Raw genomic sequence first — 19,011 nt, forward strand, 5'->3', positions numbered from 1 at the left:
GTTTGTTAACAGAGGTATAATTCAAAAGCTAGATGCCCAATGTAAAAATACTTTTGCTCTAGACACAAAGTAGTCTTCAGTAAGTAATAAGACTTCTTCCTATGATAAATTTATAATTTATTTAAGTTATTGTCAACATAGTGGACATCTATTTTAGTAATAGGTCATATTCAATTATGTGAACATTGCTATTTGACAGTGTTATCATTGTATTTGAGCAAGTTTTTCCACTCAATGGAACTCAATGAACAAGTTTTGTTTTGTTTCAAACAGGTAGGAAATTAAGCAATTAAAACTCCTGAGGTCAGTTTGTAAAAAGGGTTTTATATTTCTTATACACCTTTTAATTCTAGTTGCATTCAAAATACAACATGCACCGAGGCAGTTCTTTGATTACTTATCTGTTTAAAAAATCCTGAGATATATTTATTATTAACATTAAGAAACATGAGAGCTTTAGGAATGTCTTTCCCAAACACTTTTTTTCATGATACAATTTCTGACAAATATATAAGAAAATCATGAAAGCTAGGCTTACTTTTTGCTTTCGGTTTTCAAATACATGAATCTGGGCTTCAGTCATATGTTCCTGGTAGAGTTTCTGTACACTTTCCAATTCCTGAGAAGCAGTCTGCCAGAGTTCCAGAGCCCAAGTTTTCTCCTATCAAACAACAACAACAAAAACAACCTGATAGTTTCTTAAAGTATCAGCAAGCTATTTACTGATAGAATAAATAATCATGTTCTTTTACAAATGGGTACTTGTCAAGTTACAAAGCAAATCTACACTGTATATAAAGATGGTAGTCATGCAGAGTTGAATGTAAGAACACTTTCAGGGAATGCACTATTAGGGAAGTTAACTATTATGTGACCAGACAGATGCACTTAACACAAGCTATAATGACCACAATCATCACTAAATGATGCACTCTTTGGGAATAGCATTGTTATACAGTCCATCATTGGCGGGTTGTTATGTGGGACGAAACTGTAATATAATAATATTCATGCTTTAAAAAATTTAGTAGTAATTTTCTTATTTTGAAAATTTCCTTTTACTTAGAGTTAATAGCTAAAATTATTGTTATCAGCAATACAAATTAAAAACCACTCCATTTGCTTTACAAAAAAGTGTAAATTGGACCTGTGAAGGCTCCATTCCCCAGTGCAGGGGAATGCCAGGGCAGTGAGGTAGGAGTGGGAGCACCCTCATAGAAGCAGGGGGAGGAGGGTGGGAGAGGGGGGTTCTGGAGGGGAAATCAGAAAAGAGGATAACATTTGAAATGTAAATAAAAAAATATCCAATAAAAAAAATCTAAATTGCGCTGTGCTCTAAATGTGGAAAGCACATCTCATTTTATATAAAAACTAATGAAATGTTTTATTCATAAAAAGTATTAAAAACAAATAAATAAAAATTTTAAGCCAAAAAGTGTAAATTAGGCCTTGACATTACTAAAAAAGAAAGGCCCTTCTGAGAAAGTACAATACGATTTTTTCTGATTGTAAAGAGTTAAGTGCTTATTGTAGAAAACTAAGAAAACATGGAAAACAGAAGCAAAAAAGAAATATTTAGAACTTTAGCATTAGCTCTTCTAATAAATATTACTAACTTGGATATAATCATCTATAAATGTTGATTGTTCACATCTATAAATTTTTTATAAGTTGCTTCTGGGATACAGTGTTTTAAGTTTTTCTTTAAGTAAAATTATAATCACATATGTATTATTTTTAATATTAAAGACTAAATATGGGTAGATATAACTCACAGAAATGTGCTTTAGGATATTAAAAGAAGATAAAATAGTGTAGAGTCTTGAAACCAAAAGGCTAAGAAATGCTAATTTATCCAACTGAGACCATGCAAACAGCAAGTAGCCTAGGATTCCTTAGCAAGTTTTGACTAAGTATGGAAAACAACAAAACAAAGTATTTTGTCTTTGGTGTTGCTGAGAATAATAAATGTCCCCTGTGGGCCCATGATTTGAACCCTGGATCCTCAGTTGGTGGTGCTGTTTGGGAGGTTAAAGGAAGAAGACAGAGCTTTGTTAGAGGAAGTCAACACTGAGGGCAGGATTTGAAGGTTTGTATCTTTGTCCCACTTCTAGCTGGCTGTCTCTGATTCCTGTGCGGTTGAAATAAGATCTCTCTCAGCTTTCTGCTCTTGTTGCTGGCCTCCATAGCTTTCTTGTCACTGAGGGGTCTAATTCTATGGACTCATAGGCCAAATAAATGCTTTTAAGTTGCTTTTGGCCAATTCACATTATCACGGCAAGGTTTGGAATCCCAGGGGAAGGCTAGTGCATCACTTGTAATTTTCCTGAAAAGGCATAGCTAAAAGACTGGACTATGCTGAGTATACTTTTAGATTATAGGATTTCAGTTTCTATAAAATGATTACTAAATTATAGCATGCACTTAGAACATGTACAAATGACCCCCCAAGTCTCTTGTGGTTGGCCTTAAATTTAGATCATAAAATCCTCCATCCTAAGTAACTGTCATTGTTCCTTCTGAAACCAGAGATGAGTTTTGTCTGTATGTGAGTTATCAAATTTTTTGATAAACAGAATTTGGAGTTAGAAGACATAGTGTAGATCTTCAAGTCCTGCATGGATAGTTATAGACAACTGATTTCCTTCAGATATTTGTTTTCTTTAATATTATTTACCATTTCATTTTCTTAATCATTCAGGTCATTAAAATGTCTCATATTTCAAAAAGTGCCAGAACAAGAATGACAAGAATTACCTGCAGTAGCACTTACAGTGCCCCCCCTACATTTCTATTGTTGTTTTTTTTAGATTTATTTTCTGTATTTTGTGTGCATGTATATGTGCACCATGTATGTACCTTGTGCCCATAGAAGTCAGAAGAGGCACTGCACCCCTGAAAATGGAGTTATAGATGTGTGTGAGCCAGCATGTGTGTGCTGAGAACTGAACCTAGGTCCTCTGTAAGATCAACTCATGCTTTTAGGTGCCTAGCCATCTCTCCAGCCCTTGTAGTACGTGTTTAGCCCAGGGCCTTGTACATGATAGACAAGTGCTCTGCAAACTCCAGATTCTTAAAGTAGTGGTTCTCAAAAAACCGGCATTATCAAAAGTATCTTAGAATTATTAGAAATGAAAATTATTGAGCTCTGCTTCAGATAGTGAGAAAGGAGAGATGATCTCGCTCCCTCTGCCTCCCTTCATATGGCCTCTTCTTAATAAAAGAAGAGGAGGTAATTTTGTTTATACAAGTCTCAAAGTGATTATGATATACATGAATTTGTGAGATACTAAGTTAATATATAACTTTTGAAACAGTATGAGTTTATCATTTCAAACCTCCAGTTTAATCTATTCTGTACTTTTAGATTTTAGAATTATTTCCTATTTTTCATTTTTAGAAACCTATAAGTTCAATTAATATTTCTATATTTTAACTATAATTCATATCTGTAAATATTTATTCTAATTGCTTTTAATTATGAGCATACATGTCTTTGTGTGAGGGGTATACATATGTGTACAAGTGCCTCCAAGATCAGAGGTCTCATATTTCCTGCAGCTGCATTACAGGTAATTGTGCCACCCTTGGTGTGGGTGTTGGAAATTAAATTCTGTTCATCCGGGGAAACATTATGCTCTCTTAACCACTGACCCATCTTTCCAACCCAACATACTACTCTTTAAAAAGGAAAAATGATCAGTTCTTTGAGAATTTTGTACATTGTGTTTCATTATATTCATCCCCCCTCCTAACTCTTCTCAGACTCATCTCATCCCTTCAGCCCTGGCTAGCCTAGAATTCTGCTACCTAGGCCATGCTAGCCTCAAATACAAAGAGATCCACCTTCCTCTGCCTCCTGTGTCCTGAGATTAAAAGCATATGCCACTATACCCAGATCCCACATAAACTCTTTAACAATTACAAGAATCTGTGCAACATTTTAAAGAATATTTCTGAGCCCATGGCTGACTTAATCTATTAGTGTGGAACCTAGTGATAAGAATGGTCAATTGTGTTTTGACAAAATAAAGATTCTTTTTTTCTCTCATATTCATCTTTAAATATTTTAAATAAGTTAAATAATTTAACTTAGTTTTCACTTGTTCAATTTCAGTAAATTTCCAGAGTATGAGACTAAGATCATTCAATTTTGTAATAGATAATCACATTCAGTTGTTTTTCTTTTTAAATCAGATTTTAAAAAGCAAATTAACACAAAAATAGCTATGTATTTAATCAGAGTGCCTGGCTTTATCCAATCTCCACCCAATCTCCAAAAATGTTCATGCATAAAAGAAAGTAATGTACTAGTACTTACTAATCAGGATAAACACTGGTATGACTGTTCCATGAACTTTCTAACATTTAAGGAATAATAAATGCATATTATGCCATGGCTTTCTAAAAGACACTACAATATCTAGCATATGAAAGTATAATTCCCACTTATATCTGTGTAAACAACTGTAAATTCCTCCTAGTATGGAACAGAGAAAAAAATTTCCACATCATTTTCCTCTGTATTTTTAAGCTCCCTTTATTTATATATTGAAAAAATTCAATGATAGAACATATGCCTGATTAACATAAACACAGCCTTTCGAATTTACCTAAAATAGTATTCATAAGTAGTCTCAAACCAGATTTCTAGGGAATAAAGCTATAATTTTTTTACAGACTATTATAAAATCAAATTTGTAATTCATAATTTCTAGGACTATTTATAAACAAAGAAATTGAGGCACAAAGATTGCTCTCCACCTACTGAGCTACAAAGTACAAGAACAGAGTCAGATGCGTACAAGGTCTGAGACACAGCGATGCAAAATTATAAAATGAAATAAACATTTTCTTATGTACAAGTTTACAAAAATTATAACATTGAAAAATAAAACACACAGAGCACAGAAACACAAAAATTTCAAAAACTACAAGGGGATAAAAAATAACCAGGGAAAATATAATTTTAGAAAGATAATTATGTTCTAATCTTTGAAAATCGAAAATGGTATCAGAATAAAAACAGAAAACCATGTAAATTTACAGGAATTAAACCATTGATCACGCTTTTCTTTAGAATTTTCTCTTAACATTAATTATTCTTAAAAGACAAAAAATGTTCAAAATGCAATATGATTCAATTAAAATATATTTGAAACTATATTTGTAACAAACAGTGAGGGCATTTATTTATAAGTTTTAAGTCACAGCAAAATCAAGTGTTATAAATTGTTATTCTGTTAAATAAAGGTGAAACCTGAAGTTCTATATACAAGTGACATTATATAGACTGAACAGTTATGTTTAGGAATATGTATGTATATACATATAATCATGTAACACCAATTGATGAAAACAATGGTCATGAATTTAAAAGAGCGAGGAAGGGTATATTGGAGGGTTTGGAGTAGGAGAGGGAAGAAGAGAATGGAGAAATGATATAATTGTAATATTAAATATTAAAAATAAAAAAAAGATGAACACATTTCTGAAGACTTTGAATTTAGTAGGTAAAAAAAATATGGTACTTACTTGATTAGCTAGTTGCAATTGTTCTTGAAGGTTCCTCACGGTCTCATCATCTGCACAGATGTCATTTCCTATCCCTGTGCCAAAGGGAAGGGCTTCCAATTGCTTTTCAACAGCATCTTTTAATTTACTGTGCAACCTTTGCAATAAGCAGTTAACATTATACTCATTTTAATAACTCATTTTTGTGGGTTTCATTAAAATTAACACAAGTCACATATATTTCTTATATGAAATCATTTTAGTAGATTTTAATAAAAATATTAGGAATAGTCATTAAATACTATATGAGTAAAAGTATGAATATTTTCAAACATATCAAACTGATGGTAATTCAGCCAGAGTTCAATTTCTCCTAGAGAGATTTAAAAATTCCAGTAAGGTAAAATTCAGATACTTCATCATACTATATAATAAAAACAATTCAAAGATAGACTTTTACATATATGTCATCTATTATATATATGTATTTGTGAATTACCTTTTTCTTAATTTTTCTGATATTCCTATGCGATGTAATTACCAGACATTTACTTAAAACTATTAGAAACCTCAAAAAAAAAAAAAAAAACCCTTTTTACAAATGGGTTCATACAGTTCAAATTCATTTTGTTCAAAAGTCAATTGTACATTAGCTCTTTAAATTTATTTTCCTTATTTTCTATATTGGCTTTTATAGTCTGTCTTTTCAATCTGGTTGGATATTCCTAATTCTCTTATTCAATGTTTCTCATCTCTACCACTGCATCTTTTTATATTTTAGAACTCTTTTTGGTTCTGTTTTTAAATGTTGGCAAGGATGCTAAGACTGCACCTTAGTGTAGCCCCTATTGAAGCTAAAAATGAAACTATCACACGATCCAGCACTACCACTGCTAGGGATATTCTTTGAAGGGATCTTAGCATACAGCAGAAATAGTTGCATATCCATGTGTACTGTAGCAATATTCACTTGAAGTTATATTCACTTGAATATAACTATGAAGTTATAGAATCAACCTGGATGTTAGCATATGACACATATGCAGTGAATTATATTCAACTATAAGAAACAAAATGGATAGACCCTGAGATTACTTATGATAAATACTACAGGTTTTTTTTTTCTTATGTGGAATTTAGACTTTCAAGAAATATGCAAGGCATAAAAATAAGAATGACTACTTGGGAAGCAAAAGAAATTTTGCTGGGTGAGAAAGAGTAATTGGAAATGCCCAACACTTAATAGGCACCCAAATATTTGTGAATGTTTAACTTTACTGTTATTGTAACAAAATACCTGATAAGGCACTTAAGGGAGGAGCAGTTTCTTTTTGGCTCAAAACATATCAAATTGGGAAATTCACGGAGTAGGTGTAAGTATGGGTGGGTTACGTGTTCAACTCTGAGATCAGAGGAAGCAGAGAATTGGGAATGGCAGCACTCATCTGGCTCTCTGCCTTCCCTTCTTTATTCAGTCAGGAACTCATGGAATGCTGCTGCTCATGGTCAGTGTTTTCCCTCCTCAGTTAAACCTTTCTGGAAGAGCCTCCTTTCCAAGCCCTAGGACCTGTGTCTTCAGGTGATTCTAAATCCTATCAAATTGTGAATGAAGATTAACTATAAATGACTATTTTACTGCTTCACTTATTATTAACTCAGAGTATAATGGTTCCAGATTTCTGTTAGTTAGCTCAATAATGTCCTTTGAGAAGCAAAGGTTTTACCACCTTTTCTATCTTTCAGTCTTGCTGAGTCTCTAGATTCTGAGCTCACGGCTAAAACAATGGTCTCTAAAGTGTATATCCCTTAAGTCAACCAAGCTCCACTGAAAACATACAAGAATCTTTGGGCAGCACAAATTGGTCTTGATGGGGGGCAGGGACATGAAGTTTGGTAAGTAACTTTAGTATCTTTCTTATACAATGATTTCATCATTTATAATCAGTTCCTAGATATTATGCATTCCTACTCAAATATATTAAAATGTTTCCAAAATCCAATACTATGGCACTGCATACAACTGCATAACCCAAGCTACTCGTGTACTTTTCTTAAAATATTTTCCCTGTAATTTATAAATTACAGGGAAATTATAATTGCAATCATTAATTATGACACATAGCTAAAAGAACAATTTTTCTCTAAAGACACAACTAGTAGAGCTCACTTTAAAACCTTGTAGCATTTTCAAAAGTGCCTTAAATAAACAAAGAGCCCATTTTTTTCTAGTTTTCTCTCATGAAACCCAACTGCTGCTATGGTTTGGATTTGGCTTCTGTCAAATCTGTTGAAATATGATGCTTTTTCTAGCATTATTCGGAGGGGGTAGCATCTTAGGAGGTGATTAACTATGTGGAAGTGAGATATTTTGAGACTGAAGCAGGTCTTGTGATTAACAGGCATGAGAATGGCTGTAATGAGGTATCTGGCTCACAAGTCCCTTCTCTACAGACTCCCTGCTACTTTGCATTTTTCTACCATGATACATGAGCATGAGGCCCTGACCAGAAGCTGAATGTTAGTGCCATGTTCTTGTTTGAAAGATACATATTTTCTTTATGAATTACTCAGCATCAGACAATTTTTATAGCAAAAACAAAACAAAGAAACAAAACCCCCAAACCAAAAATAACAAACAAGCAAACCCCACACTTGCACCATCACATTACTTTGAAATAAGTAGAGACTTTAAAGACTAGCTTCAAGATATCTGCACATAAAAGGAAGAAGGTTGTAAACACATATACAAAACTTTAAATAATTATCTTTACATCATAAAATGCCTTGTCTTCCTAGTACATTAAAAATTAAGTCCAACTTAAGTACATGATTGAAAAATTACTGTCATATTCTTTACTGGGACATTAAAAGTCTGTTTAACAAGAATTATTTTGAGAAAAAAACATTAAAGCTAAAAAACCACGTAGATTTAAAAAACACAATGAATGAAAAAATTTAAACCTAATTTTAAAGTGTACTCAGTTGTACACTTTAGTAAAAATCCATAGTAAAATAGGGTTCCTAAATCAAAAAGGATAATTAATAAAAGTATTTTTAAAGAGAGAAATTGCCAATATAGTTAAAGCTAAAATATAATTACATAAGAATGCTACATGTGCCAACTAATTTTTTTTATTTAGTCAACTTGACACAAGCTAAAGTCATCTGGGAAGAGAGAACCTTAACTGAGAAACTGCCTCCAACAGACTGGTCTGTAAGCGGCCCTGTGAGGCAGCCCATGGCGGGCAGCACCATACCTTGTAGATGGTCCTAGGTTGTTTAAGAAAATAGATTGAGCAAGCCATGAGAAACAAGCCAGTAAGCAGCACTTTAATTCCTGACTACTTGAGTTCCTACCCTGCTTCCCTTAATGATAAACTGTGAGCTCTAAGTTAAATAAACTCTTTCCTCTCTAAGTTGGTATCTATCACAGCAATAGAAAACAAACCAGAACAGCAAGTATTCATGAAATACACGTACATTAAAAAGAATATAACAATAAAGCAGAAACTACTGTATAATATAGAATACAAACAAAGGAAAGTCAAATTTTAAGAGTCCACAAATTGGATGAATTTAATATTCAAAAATGTTGCCCCCCACTCCCATTTTTGGTTTAGTTACAAGTCAACAACAAGATAAAAATTTCTACAGTTTTGTAATTTAATGTCAAATTTTGGGAACTCAGGACAGAATAAAATATATGTATTCTTGAAGATCAATTTTTAAAATTCTAACATGCTGAGAAAAGACATACTAGTGGATAGAAAAAACTAAAAGAACCATAAGAAAAGATTGAGAGACTGCACTATCTTGAAATTTTAAGAAGAAAACAGAAAATTCTTTCATTAATCACATCTCACCCTGGGAGTGAACATTTGTAATTGTTATGTTGCAATGGCCAACTGGCACTCTTATTTGTATTTTACATTTCTCTATCTATATAGTATTTGAAAGCCTAAAACTATATTTCCAAGATGTCTTCAGAGATGGTGCAGAACAGATTAAAATTTTAGCAGGAGGCACTTAAAAGAGATGGATATATGTTAGTAAGAAAAATAAAAATTTGGACAAGATGAGTAAGCATGAGAAAAGCAGATGAAAAATGGCCAAACATATCAGTATTCACAAAATGAAAATTAAGATCACAATGAGAAATTACTTAACAGTGACAATGATAGTACCTAGAAGTTTGATTAGAATTATTGCTAGAAGAATATAGATCAATATGAATTAAAAATTTTACTGGTGAGAATGTAAACTAGCTGATACAGTCAATTTTAAATTAAGTTGACATTAAATTACAATCCTATAGCCTGGCAATTTCATCTCTGGAAATTTCTGTATCTGTGCATGATAGTGAAAAGAGTTAAGTTCCAGAATACTGGATGATACAATTTTTATAGTTTTAAAACTGCAATCCTAACAATATAACACTAAGCAGACTTCAACACAGTATGTCCTTTTAGTAGAGGGAATGAGGCTAGGAGCTAGAAGGAACTCATGGATAAATGTATCACGTTCTACAAGTTTGTATTTAGTCACCATGTTTGCTGCTACATATTTGTACACCATCTTACTACTTTATAATATTTCATGGTACTTATATGCCCTATTTCAAGCTATGACTTTATTTCTTACAGTTGGCCCATGAAATAATGTTCCTTTGTCATAGTCTATCCAACAAAACCTTCAGGATCAAGCACGATAATCCTCATTTTGAGTCCTTGGTCAGGGAGTCCAAAGGATACCCCATCCCAACAGAAGAGGCTATTGTCTTGAATTTTAGTTGCTTCCCAATCTCTACTGCTGAAAACAATACACATTTTGAACACAAGACAGGAAGATATGGAGCTAGGAATAACCTGGAAGTCTCCCTGGGGACTAATGCTTACAGTACTAGAAGAGATAAGTTACCAAGGGGTTAAAATATCTAGTCCAATCCAGCTGTGGTACCTATAAAACACAGCAAAGGCCAGCATAATACATCCCTAAAGGTGAAACAGTGGTCTATCTTGTAACCACAGCTGTCTAATTGGACTTACGGCCTGCACAATAGGAGGAAATTCAGATCTACTATAAACCTAGCCAATTATCTAGGACTGGTGAGGCCATGAAACCTAAAGGAGAAGCCATTACTACTACTTGCCTAAACCAGTATAATTTCCAACTATATTCTAAATATTTACCCTTATACCCATAGTTACATGTAGCTCTCAGCTCTCATCAAATAAGCTTATTTTTTGTAGCAGATAGAGACTACTATAGAAAACAAGTGGTCAAAATGCAGAAAATTGACCATGAGGTACCCAGCCATATTCTATAAATCCACTCCTATTTCTGAGACTAAGGAACACAAAAGAAGAGGAAGCAGAAAGATTGTAAGAGCCAGAGGACTAGAATGTCTGCTAAGAGACTATGTTCTAGACACAGCAGGGAAGCTACATTCATGAAGTTTCAACAACATGGTAGCCTACACAAGGATCTGAACAATGACACCAGTTGACATGACTCTATGGATGGGGAAAACTCAGAAGGCTTCATCCTTAGAGGAAGAGCAATTAAGGACTGATGAGAAAGGCAGCCAATCCTGGCTATTTACCTTGAGAGAAAAGATCTGAGTGGATGGTTTTCAGCTGACATTCATTCTAAAGCCAAGAAAAAAGCCAGGTTCAGAACTAAATGTTTTAGTTAGGAAAGATGACAGAGGTTCTGGTTAGTCAACAAAATGATGGACTGGGTATTAGGACTATCTTGTACCTCACTGATACAATTAGGAATAACTATGCTCTAATTGCATTTTGAGAGAAAAGTTTTATTTTAACAGGAAGGGTGAAGCTAGGTGATGAGAGAGAGAAAGAGAGAGAGAGAGAGAGAGAAAGAGAAGGGGGCCATGGAAGCAGATGTTCACGTGTCTCCACCAGTCAAAGACAGTTGATATATCTAGGTTGGGTATTGGGTTACACTTCTGATTGAGCAATACCAAACTTATAAAGCCTTTGATTAACATTTTTAAAAAATTCACTAGATAAGCTTTTTTTTTTTTTTTTTTTTTGGTTTTTCGAGACAGGGTTTCTCTGTGTAGTCCTCACTGTCCTGGAACTCACTCTGTAGACCAGGCTGGCCTTGAACTCAGAAATCCGCCTGCCTCTGCCTCCCAAGTGCTGTGACTATTTTGAGAGAAAAGTTTTACTTTAACAGGAAGGGTGATATGTAGGAGGAGCTAAGGGAGAAGGAGTACCGAGAGGAAGAGATGGAGTAAGAAGAGGAGAAGATGAAGGAGAGGAGAAACAAGGTGATGAGAGAGAGAAAGAGAGAGAAAGAGAGGGGGAGCGTGGAGGCAGATGTTCATGTGTCTCCACCAGTCAAAGACAGTGTATATATCTAGGTTGGGTATTGGGTTACACTTCTGATTGAGTATTACCAAATGTATAAAGCCTTTGACTAACACTTAAAAAATTGTATAAAAGCAAAAAAGAAAAGGAGACATGGAATAGGGGTTTTCTAGGGAGGGGAAATGGGGAAAGGGGATGGCATCTGGAATGTAAATAAAATATAAAATAAAAAAATGAAAAAAATGTAAACAAGTAAAAAAAACTGGCAAGTTAAAATAGTTTGCTTTGTCATTTTTGGAAACATTCATTAGACAAGAAGACACCGATTGTGCTAAGAAAAATTTTCTTTTTATTGAATATATATTTTTAAGTTAAATAAAATTATATCATTTTCTCCTTTTCTTTACTCCCTTACACATGTTCCATGTGCCTTCTCACTCCATCACTTCATCTCAAATTATTGAATATGTATGTATGTATATATATATATACACACACATGAATATATATATGCATGTGTGTTTGTGTGTGTGTGTGTGTTGGCAGATCATGCCAGGGGAAGAATTATTCTTGGAGTCAACAATCAATAGTTGCTTAGTTGTTGTTGTTGATTTTCATTTGTTTGTTTGGTTTTATTTTTTTGTCTAGATACAGATCCCCGTGAAATTCCCTTCAAAGATAACATGTTTCTTATTTTTGAAATTACTGGCTAGCTTAGACTAGTATTTGTTTTGCTGCTATTTTATGTAGCAGAATTCTAGCTATATGCCCCCTGCCTGATCTATACCAATATTATCTGCCACCCCTCCAAAAAAATATTTTAAAAAATTGTATAAAAGCAAATAGGAAAAGGGGGCATGGGATAGGTGTTTTCTAGGGAGGAGAAATGGGGAAAGGGGATGGCATCTGAAATGTAAATAAAATATCCAATAAAAAAAAAGATTAAAAAAAAGAGAGAGGCAAAATTAATGCTTATCCAATACCATGTTTTCAGCTCTAAAAAATAGACATAAAAGCAACACTAAATGAACTCAGCAAGTGTGTGTGTGTGAGATATATATATATATCATGTAACAATAGGTCAAGAAAAAGAAGAAAATAATTCTTTTATTATTTCCAATTTATAGCACAAAATTTACAACAGAAAGAAGTTAAATAGATTGTTTATGGTCACAGGTAATGAAGCTAATAGTCAACAGAAACTCAAGTCTGTACTGTAAAGCACCACACTCCATGCATCAAAGGACAACAATAAAAGTTATCTATTAACAACAAAAGACTCACTGGCTAATTGATTTACCTTTCATTTTCTGTGATGACAGTTTCAAGTTGTAGTTTCATCTCACCCATGTGTTTCTACAAGAATAATAAAACATGGTTTAGGAAGAATACATTCTCCAGACAATTAGATCTCCACTTAGTACTCAATTCATATGCAAGTAGTTACAGATAAAATTTATTCATTTAACAAGCCATAACACATATGAATAGTTTAACAATGTACTAAACATAATAAAAACATTCATTTTGAATTGATTATACACAAATAAAAACATTTTATGCAATAAGTGAGTAAATTATAAAAATATAGATCCCGGGAAGCAAAAAAAGATATACTTCAGTATGATAAAAAAATCAGTTGAGCCAGGTGATGTGGAACACATCTTTAATCCCAGCAGTCTGGAAGCAGAGGCAGGTGGATCTCTGTGAATTTGAGGCCAGCCTGGTCTACAGATTGAGTTCCAGGACAGCCAATGCTGTTGCACAGAGAAACCCTGTCTTGAATAAACAAGCAAATAAACAAAAAGCAAAAACCCAGCTGGTTGCTATTCCTTGAAAATATATCTTAATTAATCCATGTATTTAGGGGAAGCTCATATCTGTATGACTTTCCTATTTCAAGAGGTAAGATGGGAATGGTGGAAAAGGAAATGCAGGTCTTCTTTACCTCACCACCCTCCCGATCTGAACTCTTCTAAACAAGATTGCTATGGTAAACAGACAGGTACTGACATAAGTCACTGACATAAGTATCTACTGCTAAGTAGTTCTTAGCAGGCAAGATGACTGAAAAACCACTACCCAGAATACAGAGAAGATTATAATTCATACTGTAAAGAGAATGAGAGGAAAGCTTCACTGATTTTCTAAGGTAATAGAGAGATTATTAGCCTTTCAAAGAAAAGGGGAATGAATGCTAGTAAAAGCAAAATGATAAAATACAGAGCAGGTTTTAATAAGAGTGAAAAGGTGTGCAGACAGTAAAAGGCAGTCATGGAAAAGCAATTTTTCAGCAAAGGTGCACTCAATGGTAACAAGAAGAGCCAAGCCTGGAGCAGACCTGGCATGAGACGTGTGAACAGGCAGCTCTCCAAGTCTCTCTCTCTCTTACTCACAGATGATCAAAACAGCTTGACCTAAGAAATCACTAACTACCTTTTAATATGAAATCGACATCAAAACGAAATTTTTCCCAGGTTCCTGCCAGCCACAATTTCAGTCAAACTAAAATGAATTAATGTACTACTAGATAATTGGATACTGACTGTGTTTATAAAAGCACTCTAATTTGAAAAGTATCTAATATTGTAAATGATTATATAGAATATAAGTACTACATAAGTCACGTTAAGGACTTTACTATAAAATACTTGAAAATATTTAATATTTGGAAGAAAAAGATCTACAAAGTGCTTTTTTTTTTTTTTTTTTTTTTTTTTTTCCCCCTTCGATACAGGGTTTCTCTGTGTAGCCCTGGCTGTCCTGGAACTCACTCTGTAAACCAGGCTGGCCTCAAACTCAGTACAAAGTGCTTCTTATATCATTAAAATTTCCCTACTATGTATTTTTTCTTTTGTGTGGTGGGAGGAGGGATCTTTATACACAGAATTACAGCATGCTTTTACTGTTTTGAAGGTATACTACTTCTTGGTCATGTCTGTAATTCTTTTTTGTTTTTTTAATGTGTTAGATTTTGTTTGCTTGCTGCTTTTATGAGAGAGAGTCTCTCTATGTAGCCCGGGCTGTCCTGAAACTCTCTGTGTAGCTCATAGGCTGGCCTCTAACTTACAGAAATCTATCTGCCTCTGCCTCCTGAGTGCTGGGACTAAAGTCACAGGCCACTATGCTCAGGCACATCTGCAATTCTTAAAAATTAGTGCTCTTTATTAATTATATGTCTGTGAGCATAAATAGATTATACTTAGAAGTAGGTATCAACATCATCTTTCTCTCTAAAACAAATGCAAAAACTATTACTATCAGTGAAGCCTCTTGGGCTTTCTAAGTGTAGCTTCTTCCTATAATTAATTCAGTAATCACCCAGAGGTGGTAAGAACATCAAATGAGAAACTGAAGCCAAGTACTTCAGTAAAGAGACATAGGAATCAGATAGGTTATAAAAGGTTTTAGGGGAGATTAATTTCCAGGCAACTAGCTATTCTGGAACAACAACTGAAGTACACAAAATATACCATCATTCAATTCATAGAGTGAATTCAGCAGAAACTTTAGGTTTGCTACTTCTAAAACTAAAAATTACACCATTCACACAAAAAAGATTTGTTGTTTAATTGCCCATCAGAAGGAAAAAAAAAAAAGATATTTTTATGGTTGGCTTAAGCTTAAGTGGCCAAAAACTAAAAAAATACATCATGAAGAATGGGAAATTAATCAAGAATTGTCTTATGCCAGAGCCAAACAGAGAATTCTCAACAGAGAAATTTCAAGTGGTTGAGAAGCACTTAAAGAAATATTCAAAGTCATTAGTCATCAGGGAAATGTAAATCAAAACAACTCTGAGGTTCCATTTTACACCCATCAGAATGGCTTAAGATGAAAAACTCAGTTGACAGCAGATGGCTGATGAGGATGTGGAGAAAGAGGAACACTCCTCCATTGTTGGTGGGATTGCAAGATGGTACAAACACTGTGGAAATCAATTTGGTGGTTTTTCTGAAAACTGAGAATAGTTCTACTTCAAGACCTGGCTATACCAGATGTTCTACTATTCCACAAAGACACTTGTTCAACTATGTTCATAGTAGCTTTATTTGTAATAGCCAGAAACTGGAAACAACCTAGATGTCCCTCAACTGAAGAATGGATAAAAACAATGTGGTATATCTATACAATCTATTTAGTTATCAAAAACAAAGACATAATGAAATTTTGCAGGCAAATAGATGGAATTTGAGAATATCATCCCGAGTGAGGTAACTGAGTCCATAAAGAACATGCATAGTATGTGCTCACTTATAAGTAGATATTAGCCATAAAATACTGCTATCATGCTACACTCCACAGACCCAAAGAAGCTAAACAAGAAGGAAGACTCATAAGAGGATGCTTGAATTTCATATAGAAGGGGGAATAAAATAGTCATAAGAAGCAGATGAGAGGGAGGTGGGGCTGGGAAGGGGGAATGGTGGGGGTTCAGGATCAGGTGTGGGGAGGGAGAGGAAAGATGGCTAGATGGCCATGAAAATGAGTGGAAATCTGCAACTGATAGGAGGGAAAGTGAGGAGGTTGGGAACATCTCCAGGACGAACAGAGACCTGGGATAAGGGAGGCACCCAAGAATCAAGATGGGGAGGGGTGACACCACTATAGTGGTGTTCACTATCTGTGAAACAATACACTAAGGACATGGAACCTGAAGAGGCTACCACATGTAGTCAGGCAGGAACCCCAGTGGAATGATTAGAGACACCAATCCACCCACAAAACATTCAACCCAAAATTTATCCTGTCTACAAGAAATGCAGGCTTGGGGGATGGAGTAGAGACTGAGGCAAGCACCAATCCATGACATTATTAATGATACTCTGTTATGCTTGCAAACAGGAGCATGTTGTCCTCTGAGAGGCTCCACCCAGCAGCTGACTCAGACAGATACAGACATCCATAGCCAAAACAGTGGATGAAGCTTGGGGGCTCTTATGGAAAAATAGGAGGAAGGATTGCAGGCCCTGAGGGGATAGGAACTATAGTCCTATAACTAACCTGGACCCGTGGCGCACTCAGAGTCTGAACCACCAACGAAAGAACATACACGGGTTGGGCCTAAGCCTTCCTCAACATATGTAACAGATGTGCAGCTTCGTTTTCATGTGAGCCCCAAATAAATGGAAGGAAGACTATCCTATAAGCTGTTGCTGTTGCCTGTATTATATTCTTCTAGCTGGGCTGCTTTATCTGGGATCAGTGGGAGAGAAAGTGCCTAGCCTCACAGAGACTTGAAGTGCCAGGGTGGGGGCATCCCCAGGGGGGTCCCCACTCACTCAGTGGAGAAGGGGGGGAATGAAAGATTATGGGAGCGGGTAACTGGGAGGAGGCAGTGAGTGTGATGTAAAGTGAATAAGTGAAAAAACAAAATTAAATTGCAAAACATTATCTTATGATAACACAGAATCTGGCTTTACATATTCACTTTATAAGTTTATATAGGAATAAAGTTGGAAGTGAAATCTACATAGTTCTTTATGTAAAGAAAATATCTATTTTTAGGAGATGTAAGCATTGTGTTCTCTTAGTAAAGGTATACACCACTCTATTAATTAAAAAATTAATACTGTAAAAACTGTTATATTAGCTCTAACTCTCTTGTTCCCATAAGCTCCGGGATTCATCAGATATTCAAAGGCCTATTGTGTGGTTGTATAGAAAATGCAGATGTCCATTTTGAAAGCATTATGTTCAGAGGTGGTAACTCAAGAGGAGACTGCATCATAGGGCCTCCAACTTCATTGACAAATTAATCCGTAGCTTCATGAGCAATGTAGAGACCACGGAGTTTGAAGACACAGATCCCAGGGGTAAACATTCAAAGGGTTTATTTTGTCCTAGCATTCCTTTTCTTCTCTCTGCTTCCCAGACACCATGAAGTGAGCAGCCTTCCTTACATGTTCTCCAGCTACCGTATTTTCTGTCTCTTTTCAGGACCAAAGAAATAAAGCCAGGTATCCTGGAATGAAACCATTTGCCAAAATCCCTACCTTCCCTCCTTTAAGCTCATTTTTCTCAGGTATTTTGTCAGACCATCAAAGCCTACTATGTACTATACTTTAAAGCACACCACAGAACCTCTTCTTGTCCATGCACTAAGAAAAAAGACAGCTGAATAGTGGTGAGGTATACCTTTAACCCAAGCAGGAGGCAGAGGCAGGTGAAGGTATGTTTAAGGCCAGCCTGGCCTACAGAGAGTTCCAGAACAGCAGAGGCTACAAAAGAAAAACCCTGTCTCAAAAAAAAAAAAAAAAAAAAAAAAAGACAATGGGCTTAAAGCCTGCCACTCCCACAGCACCATTCTGAGAAAACCAGCCTGAAGGTTATTTTTATACAGGGCCATTATGCTTTCTCACATCTGCATTGTGCTTTCTTTACTGTTAGTAAATTGATCTAGGGTTTGGTATCTAGGCCTAATACAATCCTTATTATTAATGACTATTAATTATTAATATTATTCAATCTCTAACAAAGAACAGCCATTGTTAGCTGTGGGCTTAACCTGAGACACAGAAATTCTGATTAAGAAATACTTCTAAATACTTATATGCTGTTTTTGCTTGCTTGCTTTCTCACTTTCTCTCTCTCTCTCTCTCTCCCTTCCTTCCTTCCTTTCTTTTTTTTTTTTTGTGACCTGTCCATTAATTGATTGGCAGCTTTGTGTTTTAGTGTTTAATTTTTTGTTTTGTTTTTTTTGTTTTTGTTTTTCAAGACAGGGTTTCTCTGTATAGCCTTGGCTGTCCTGGAACTCACTTTGTAGACCAGGCTGGTCTCGAACTCAGAAATCCGCCTGCTTCTGCCTCCCAAGTACTGGGATTAAAGGTGTGCACCACCACTGCCCGCCTAGTGTTTAATTTTTACAACTCTATACACATCTGGAAAAAGGAGCAACAGCAGCAGCTTTAAGAGAAGGCAGTGGGGAGACAACAGTAACAAAAGTGGGAAGAAAACACTGGGGCCAAAGGGTATAGCTGTGAAGAGGGTTAAGGAAAAGTGGAAGTACACAAGATGGTGGAGCTATGAGGGATCGATAAAAATAAGATATGTAGGAAAATCCCATATGGAAACCCATTACTCTGTAAGCTAAGCTAATTTTAAAATTGTCTTTTTAAAATGAAATATTTATATTGTTATCCTGGTATCAGAAAATTTGAGA

General features: G+C 35.0%; 1 protein-coding gene across 4 annotated transcripts in view; it reads right to left on the reverse strand.

Moving 5' to 3' along the window:
* Sclt1 (sodium channel and clathrin linker 1) overlaps positions 1–19,011 on the reverse strand; it is a 128,118-nt gene that overhangs the window by 99,695 nt on the left and 9,412 nt on the right. For 2 of the 4 annotated variants that reach the window (XM_076932343.1, XM_034501353.2), the window contains exons 5-7: positions 13,150–13,205; positions 5,536–5,671; positions 539–661 (exon numbers count right to left, since the gene is read on the reverse strand). In XM_076932343.1, coding sequence (XP_076788458.1) covers positions 539–661; positions 5,536–5,671; positions 13,150–13,205 — 315 coding nt within the window. The remainder of the gene's footprint in view (positions 1–538; positions 662–5,535; positions 5,672–13,149; positions 13,206–19,011) is intronic. The other 2 variants (XM_034501354.2, XM_076932344.1) reach the window with 2 other exon arrangements.

This window comes from Arvicanthis niloticus, chromosome 4 (genome assembly GCF_011762505.2).
Source record: "Arvicanthis niloticus isolate mArvNil1 chromosome 4, mArvNil1.pat.X, whole genome shotgun sequence".
Taxonomy (NCBI): Eukaryota; Metazoa; Chordata; class Mammalia; order Rodentia; family Muridae; genus Arvicanthis; species Arvicanthis niloticus.